Source organism: Vicia villosa, linkage group LG7 (genome assembly GCF_029867415.1).
Source record: "Vicia villosa cultivar HV-30 ecotype Madison, WI linkage group LG7, Vvil1.0, whole genome shotgun sequence".
Classification (NCBI taxonomy): domain Eukaryota; kingdom Viridiplantae; phylum Streptophyta; class Magnoliopsida; order Fabales; family Fabaceae; genus Vicia; species Vicia villosa.
In genome coordinates, this window is record NC_081186.1 from 61,226,262 (window position 1) to 61,236,037 (window position 9,776).

The 9,776-nt window shown below is 31.4% G+C and overlaps 1 protein-coding gene across 1 annotated transcript; it reads left to right on the top strand.

Annotated features, from left to right (window-relative positions):
• The first annotated feature begins 4,959 nt into the window (after positions 1 to 4,959).
• LOC131617279 (uncharacterized) lies at positions 4,960 to 9,096 on the top strand. Its single transcript, XM_058888600.1, has 6 exons — positions 4,960 to 5,591; positions 5,672 to 5,795; positions 6,297 to 6,444; positions 7,240 to 7,276; positions 7,603 to 7,885; positions 8,710 to 9,096. The coding sequence occupies exons 1-6, from the start codon at positions 5,409 to 5,411 to the stop codon at positions 8,799 to 8,801; spliced, it is 867 nt and encodes a 288-aa protein (XP_058744583.1). The 5' UTR covers positions 4,960 to 5,408; the 3' UTR covers positions 8,802 to 9,096.
• The last annotated feature ends 680 nt before the right edge of the window (positions 9,097 to 9,776 follow it).

Genomic DNA, 9,776 nt, shown 5'->3' on the forward strand with positions numbered 1-9,776 from the left:
TTTTCCATAAGCGCGCTTGAAGGCCGCTAAGCGGACCTTGCTGTGCAAAACTTGTTCAAACTTTGATTTGATGTATCTTTGGATCTGCGACTCTGTTTTCAATGTCGTTTAAACCTCGGTGAAGCTGTAATTGATGTCTTTCCATTGTATATGCTTTGAATATCTTTGGAAACTCTTGGGAATCCCTTTCTTGAATTGGATTGTTGTATGATGTAATTGTTGCTGTGAGATGAATTCTTGTTGTATGATGATGTAACATGGTGACGTGATAATGACGTGATGCATTCTTATGAATGATGGTGATTTTGTTGTTGAAGTTCGACATTATATTGATGATGTTCGATGGTGATTTTGAGTGATGTTGTGACCTATTGTTCATGTTGTATGTGTTGTGTTGGTGTGGATGTTGCATTCATTGTGTCACATCCATTTGGAAAATAGCGACGGTGTGCCCAATGGAAAAATCGAGACGGTGGGAGTTTTACTCCAAATTGGTACCACATGCATTTGTATAAGTCGAGTCGCATTTGAATTGCATTTGAATTGTGTTTGTATTGTTGTGACGTGATGATGAGATGGTTGTTGTGATGTGTTGGAATCTTACTTGTGAATTGCATATATTGTCATGGTTGATTGTTGACATTGTTGCTATTTCATAAGTTAATTATGTGATTTGAATTGTTGAGACGATGACATGTTTGTTGTGACGTAATGATAGTATAATTGTAAATTTGGATATGTTGTCTTAATTGATTAATGACGTTGTTGCCGTTTGAAAGTTGTATTATATTGATAAGTTGTTTTGCGATGAAAATTGTTGTAAGATGTTATGTTATGCGAAGTGGTGAAATTATGTATCATCTATATCTCCTATATTACTTATCATGCATTCCTTTATATTGTAAGATATCTCACCCCTTTGCTGTTATTTCCCCTACCATGGGAAATGGACAAGTATTCAAGATTAGCTGTGGATGTTCGAAGTGACTTCATGAAGTCCTTATGTTGCTTTATGGCAAGTCGAGTTGGTGTCTTTTGCTCTAATACGTAGCACTCGGGGGGGTTAGTCGTTATTATTTAATTGTTGTATTCCATGATGATATTTTTTTTTTGAGCTGAATTGAAAGATGTTTATATGTTGAAATTGGAAGTTGTGGATAAAGTTTTGTTTCCGAATGCTATGTATCTTTGTTAAATGCAATATGAGTATATTTGTTTGGTTAAGTCGAAATGTGACATCCCATCTTTGATGAATATTTTTAAATGCACTCTGATTTTCGCTTATGATTGCGAGTTAGAATTGGGGTGTTACATCCATCATCTTTGGTGGAGCTATATGTAATTCTTTAGGGACTTGACAATATGACTTCTCTAATTTAAGTAAAGTCTTCGGACATCCTCAAGGTTAAACTCTATAATATTTACCATGGGCTCTCACTAGCCAAGAGATTGAGTTTTACAAACTTAATTTGCTACGACTCGTCTTTCATTGACTACATTTGTATGAGATATTATAGAACATAATGTGACTACAACCATCTTTGCAACCACTATATAAAATTTTGGTATAATTATACCAGAGTTCCTTTAAGTTATTTATTTTAACAAATTGGTCCCTTAAGTTTTTTTTAACAACTTAATCCTTTAAGTTAACTAATGTGTGCACAGTTACCATTTTTAATCATTTTTTTTTTTAATCTTTGATTAAACCAATCACTCAAAATACATAAAATTGCAGCAAAATACATATATTAGTATCCTAAATACATAAAATAATATCCAAAAAAATATAAATTGAGATCCTAATTAAAAAAAAATTTAAAAACTAAGTTGTTGTTGAAAAAACTTACAAGAACAAGTTGTTACAGAAAAAACTTAAAAAATCTCTTGTGTAATTAAGCCTAAAATTTTGTGTCAAAACAACAACTAATAACAACATATTATAGAAAGTTCAAACAACAAACGCGATATTTGCTTACACAATTTGATCAATATACATACGTGTACAACTACAAAACAATTATATAATTCCAAATTATTATTTGAATGAATTAAAATTTCAATATGACAAGTGATATAGAATACTACCATCTAAATTCTAATAATTATGAATCATTCTCAAACACTGATTATTAGGTACAAGAAAAACTCAAAACAAAACTACAATTTCTATCATCTCATATAAATACAGATAAGATATAAGATGCTCTATAATACACTAAAAGTGATCATGATACTTTAAAATATAGAAAAATTAACTGTATATGATCATTAAAGCCAAGGTCAGCAACAAAAGGGGAGTGGCAAACGTGTATGATCCAACTAAGACTAATGAGAAAAAAATCATTGTTGAAAAGTTCTTGACAATTAAGTGCCAGGAAGACTGATTTTTGTGATTCTCATTCTGGTTTGCTTGTGGACAAGATAATGGTCTACCATTAGTAATAAAATAAGTGCGATATTAGCTTGACATTTGCATTTGTTTAGTTAATGACATGATTTATTAGGGAATGATACGATGGTGATGGATATATACAGCTCATAAAAGTCTTCACATTTGTTTTCATCGTGGCTGCCTAATCCTACCTTAGAACATGACATCTTATCCTACCATAATTAACAACTCATTTCATATAGCAAATAAATAACTAACAACCGAATAATCGTGTTTGGACAATCAACATATTTCTTAGCTTTTGTTAAGATCGAAGCCGTTTTAATTTTTTAAAGATTTTCTTGTAAGTTAGTCACAATTAGAACAAATTAAAATTTTAGACTCGCACTCTCTAACGTGTTTACCCTGCTCAATTATATTCTTTTGTAGGCTTTTGCATGCATCGCCATTAACATAAATTATTATAATTTTAACTTTAAAAGATATAGCGTCTGCGTCCGCTTCTCCTTTAATTATTTACCGGACAAACTAAATTTTAGGATCATACCTTTAAATATTTGTTCCATCCCATTTTTTAAGGACATTTGCTCGACAAGATCACTCCTTGTCACTAATTATGACATAGCAATTATATATCTTAATTAATCAAAATTTAACTATAAAAAATATTTTATAAAATCTATTTAATTATGATTTCACCGTGACTAAATTTAAATATTATATAGTAATTCGCCTTTTATGCTCTAAAAAAAACTACCAAGTTAAGATAGTATATAAATTCATTAAGTTGCTACAATTTCTAGTTAATTTAGATTACTCAAAAGAATATTAAATATATCCTTAATTTCAAACCTAACTGTAAACTACCTTATTTCAATTTGGTTCTATAATAGCTTATGATTAATGGATTTGGGGTCATGTGGTGGGATATACTATATGGTCCCATCAAAAAGAAAATAAAATATGATTGGTGCAGTTAATTACTGAAGAGCACATGTGTCTGTGTCTATAATCAACTATAATTAACCAACAAAAGACACGGCAGAGGAAAAGGAGTGAGGTCAAATTAAAACTTTAAATTAGTATTTTTCACTCTGTACACCACACACATGCAAATGCAAAGCTTTTTCTGCAAACAAAACACATTGGAAAAAGCAAGTGAAATTGAATTAAATTTTTTTGAGATTATTCACTATTTGTGTCCAAAGCTGCCAGCCATAGCACGCACCTCTTTGAGTCAATTATATAGTTTCTTCTTTTCATGTTTAAAGAGCCATTTGATGATGATCATAGGGTCCATATCTTTTGTTGGGGAAAATATCGGTATATTTCTAATATAACTTTTTTTTTTTTTTAAATTAATAGACAATTACAAAAATGTTAAAGATATGATAGACACATATAATCGTCTAAAAAAGTGTGCATAGTAACTAACAACACAAAGTATTCTATTTTGTCACGATTAAACTATGATAAGACAAGGCTTTACACATATTTGACATTCTTAATCTTTGGTTGAATATGACTCTAACAACACAAAGACTCACATTTTGCATTGGTTAAATTGTGGAAAAACGAGTCTCTATACACATTTGTCATAGTTAATTTGTGGCTAAATAAGAATGCAATGGACAACAACTCAAAACTATTCATTTTGCGGTGGTTAAACTGTGACAAAATGAGAATCTACTGTCTATATACATTTAACATAGTTAATCTATGACTAAATAAGACTCCGATTCGTGAAGAACATCAATCTCATAAACAAAGTCTCCCAAAATCTTAAATCAATCTTATAGACTAGACATATGGTCTAAGTGATTAATGATTCAGTACTCAACATATGTCCATAGAAGAAAATCATTCTGAATAAATCAAGTCTTAATTATCGACAAAACCGACTTAAGAATAACGCGACTGAGTTATACATGACGCATATTTTCCTTAAAAAGAAAACTAATTATTATATTTAAAACATAAATTAGAGATGTAGTTGGAATGAAACAACAAAATGAGACTCTACTGGCTACATACATTTAACATAGTTAATCTAAAACTCCAATACGTGACTAACATCAATCTCATACACAAAGTCTTCCAAAATCTTAAATCGATCTTATAGACACATGGTCTAAGTGGTTAATAATTTAGTATTCAATATAAACGCATGGAAGAAAATTTCTCTGAATAGATCAAATCTTAATTATCGACAAAGCCGACTGAAGAATAACGCGACTGAAATATACTTGACACATATTTTACCTCAAAAACCATTATTCTTCAAAAGAAAACTAATTATTATATTTAAAACATAAATTAGACATGTAGTTGAAATGGAACAATAACAAGTATGGTTGAGAAGAACCTAGGCCAAAAAGAAAAAATGAAATAAGACTTATTTGTTTAAGTCAAAACAGAAAAATTGATTGGATGGTAGGAGAGTATATTAATGCAAAGACAGGGAGGACACACTTCAAGTGAGACTAGATTATCTCAGCTGTCACTTATATATGAAATGATATATAACAAAAACCATTACATTACCTTCTCCTCTTTCTCTCTTTAGCCAGCATATTAGAGTTTGTTTGCAGCTGTCACATTTCTTTCTCTCTCCTCCACTACCCTCCTCTCTCTCCTCTTTTCCATTAAAATAATTATAAAAAAAAACTTTTTCATATTATTTTTCATTTTTTAATTAACTAACACCTCTGTTTCAAACCACCATACCACATCATCATCATATTCATAAACCATACCCACCTCTCTTTTCTCTCTTAAAATTCAACTGTTCTCTTCTATTGGAAAAGAACAAAGAGGTGTTGTTGAAAGAGCAAAAACCACAAACACAAATCAAAACAAGAAGAAGAAAACTTTGATGAAGAAAGACTCATCAAAGAATGAGAATACCAAAATAGTTGATTTGATGCATGCATAAACTAGTAGAACAATATCAACCACCACAACAACAGTTACATTAGCCAACAGTAGCAAATTTTGTTGCTAATTTGATGCAATGGCTTATCCGCATTACCGATCGCAGTTCGGAGACACAACATTCACTAAGGTTTTTGTTGGAGGACTAGCTTGGGAAACTCCAACTGATGAAATGAGGACATATTTTGAACAATTTGGTGACATTCTTGAAGCTGTCATTATCACTGATAAGAACACAGGAAAATCTAAAGGATACGGATTTGTATGTCTCCATCTTTTTCTCCTTATCTCACTTTATTTCATTTGATGATGCATATCATATGATAAATATTGAAATTGTAGGTAACATTTCGTGATCCGGAATCAGCAAGAAGAGCTTGTGCTGATCCGAATCCAGTAATTGATGGAAGAAGAGCTAATTGTAACATTGCTTCTCTAGGACGTCCTAGACCCTCACCACCAAGAGGTTCTTTTCATGCTTTAATTTTTTAACTTTACAATAATGATTAATAATAATTTTTATTTTACTTTTCAACTTAATCATGGTATATCATTATTATATAAACAATGTAATAAAAGAAATATTATAAATTTACAATTAAATATTCTCTTTTTAGTTTCATTAAAAAATAAATGTATCTAGTCTTTTATGTTGACCAGATACATTCATTACTCAATCAACCAAAAAATAGAATATTTGCTTATAATTCAGGTCAGAGAGAGTAGATCATAGTATTTATTTAAATAGAAATTCCTTTATTTAATATGGTATTTTTTTTCTATAGAAGAAATGATAATAAACTCTAAAAACTTGATTACAATTGTGAATATTAGAGTTCAAGAACCTAGTAATAACTTTCAATATAGTAATATCGATTTCTAGCAGTTGAATCGAGATTTGTGGACGATAGGAGTGTTTTTATTATTTGATTAAGATTGCTATTCTGACATTGGTAGTGTAATGCAGGCAGAGGTAGTACATATCAAGGTGGGGGAGTAGGAGCAGGGACAGGAGGGGCAGCGGCAGCAGTTGGGTACGGTGGTGTTCCGGCGGGAGGGGCAGCACAAATGGCAGGAGGAGGAGCAGCAGCACCAGTAATGTACCAACCATATGGGTGAGTTAATAAATTACTGTGTGGTGATTTATTTATTACCCATGTTATGGTAAGTTATGACAGTCAAAGGAAAACTGGTCCATGGTATTAATTATATAACTGCATATAGACGCACACATTGCTGTCTACATATGTCTCTTGACTGCTCCCCCTCCAATTACAGTACCTCTCATTGTCAGTGTCAAAATCCTCACATTTCATTTCTTATAATAAAATTAAATTACCATGTACTTGTCCAAACTTTGCCTATTCTCTCCAACAATCCAATAATTTAGTAATACTTTTCAAAACATAATAAACCAAGAGTTGACATATTGCGGAAAACTTGAGACCTGAGAGAGTATGCACTTCCCAGGGTCTTAGAGTTCGAATCTTACCAGTTACAAACAACATGTATATTAAGTTAGTTTATATAGAATTTTGCTCTGTTTTAAATGAGTGTGATAATAGACTATAAAATTAATCTGTTCGAATTAAATAATTTTGTGACAATAATATTGAATACTATATAACAAAGAGGAAATGGTACAATAGCTATAAAATCTGATTACACATTAATCAATTTAAGGTCCCCACAAGACAACCAAAAGCTAGTGATATGAAATTAATGCTTGTAATTTTCGTCACCGAAAAAACCTTACAATATTAACTTCACTACTATACTACTACTCCACAACAATAGAAGGCTACCATTTTAAGTTATTGCTTCTCTAAGAAAAAAATACATTACTGCATTCAACGTTTTCCATTCCTTATATGCTTTCTAATTCAATTCGTTTCATCTCTTTTTTTCAGCTACCCCACCTACACTCCTGAATATGGGTACCATCAAGTAAGCATCTCCCTCCCATAATCAATTAATATCATCCAAAATTATAATTTTTTCATTAATTTTCACATTAGTACTTGATAGTACTATGCTTTTAAAATAGACCCGAACAACTTAGTTAGTTGATTGATTTAATAATAAGAGATCTCTTTCAATTTAATGAGAAATAGTATCACGCAGAGAGAATACCTAGATTATTGGTTCCTTCTGCAATATACTTATTCATTAAATTATTATCGATCTCATTAGTTTGATCTCTGATCTGATTTTTGAAACATTAAATAATTTGAATTATTGGGCTGATAAATGATTTGTAATTATGAGTATAGGCCACAATGTATAACCCTCAGATTCAGCAAGCACAATACTACCAACAAGTGTATGGACCATCATCTTCAACTATGGCCTCACCATATTATTATGGCTATTCTGTGCAACCAGCTGCACCAAGGAGTACATTTTCTACCCCTCAACCACATCGCATACCAGCAGGACCATCCTATCTATACTACCCTACTACACCGATCGAAGGCGCTCCCTTCTCTCCTGCATATCGTCCATTTAATCAGCAACCAATAATAAGGCATCCGTCTCCTTCCCCTTCTCCGACCGGTAATTTCCTTTTCTCGTATTTTAAAAATTATTATGAGTGTCAACGTGTCAGAGTCGTCGTCTCTGATGGTATTTTTTGAGTTGAATATTTACATGAATTGTGATGGTCACTTACTCACTGACATACAATATATGTTATGATTTTGCTATAACATGTGGACATAGGGGTCCACATGGGTAACACAAAACCCATGTGCATGAGCTGTCTTGGTTGTGCTATTAACCGTATTATGTATGTATGGGTCAATGAATATGAGAGAGAGAGAGGGTCATCATATAAAGTAACAGTGAATGCATGTGGTTTCTGTAGGAATTGTGCATGGTGGTTAATTCTTTAAAGATCCAGTCAAAATGGTTTTTGCTTTCCATGCATTGGCCCACTTTGCATTCTCTGGTTTTTTTAGATACTGCCCAACTGAGAAAATTGATGAATTTTCATTATCTATAGTCTAAAAAAAAAAGAAGCACTATTCACTTAATAATCATGAGATCAATGGAGCATATTCTCATGACAGAGGGCATATCACCGTCTCTGAGAACGTGTAAGGCAGACCACTGTCCTGAGTCTAAAATTTGTAACAGCTAAGTTATCGTTAAATAGAACATCATAAAATATTTGTCACAGTTAAACTGTAGTTCAATAGATTCTATATTTGTTTTGAGATAGTTAAACGCTTAAACTGCGACTAATCTACACGGAACTTTCAAAAACTTGAAACTTCGTATATTTTCTGTTAGTATTATCATGTTAAGGTGAGTCTAAAACTCATAATTTGCCATATTTGTTATTATTGACTGTTTATTATGATTGGTGTGATGATCAGATTCACAGACTCAGCAACGTACTTCATCGGAGACAGCATCTGGAGTAGTTATAACTTCAGAAAGTTCAAATACTCAAGGGAAGAACAACTAATAAAATAATATATACCCCTTAGTTTCAACTGTATAATAATCTTCAAATTCAATTTCATCACATTAATATTCTTCATCTTTTTCCACATTATTATTACTATTATTATTATTATATGTTCAAATTTTTTTCGGTCCACATGCCGTTTAAGCAATAGTGGTTCTTATCGTGTTGTTCACGGCTATGGCATTCATACTTGGACTGATTAATCAACTTCCTGGAGATTATTATCTTCATTATCTTGTTTTTGTCTTTGAACATTTTTGCTTAAAATGATTGTGTTTTTTTTTAGCTCTAATTATTTCTTTCTCTGATTTTATTTTACAACTGAACATGTTACATCTTCGAATATATGAGAACACTAAATAAGAATTTTTTCAATAAGAATCCAGTTTGGAAACAACAAAATATAGAAAGTAAGATAGATAAAATGAAAAAAAAAATATAAAAATGAATAAATTGACTTATTTGATTGATTGTACGTATTAAAGAATTTTGAGTTTAATATTTATACGCAAACATTAACATACTGACCAAAATAATGTGGTCTTTGATTTCACAAGATTCTTCATTTCTTCTTATCCTGGCGTACGCAGCTCGCTCGCTCAGAACATAGTTTTTTGTTTATAACTTTGGTCATTTAGTGACACTTAAAAGATAGAGTATGAGTCAATTGCCTAATTGTCGAGTCTAACTAAGTTTTAATTGATTCTAACATTTCAACAACTTTCGTATACTATGGTAGATTTGAAAAAGATTTGATTAGTTTGCGTTTGATTGTATTTGCATCTTCTAATCTTTGATCGACATAGGAAGCATCACATGATATATACTAAATTGTATGTCTTCCGATCTCGGCTAAGATGTTATTTATTTTCAGACATAACAAATATGTCTTTCTTGCTTTATCATTAGCTTTAGGTTGTGAGATGAAACAATGTAAATATATAATTACCGCATATGAATTTTATTATTACT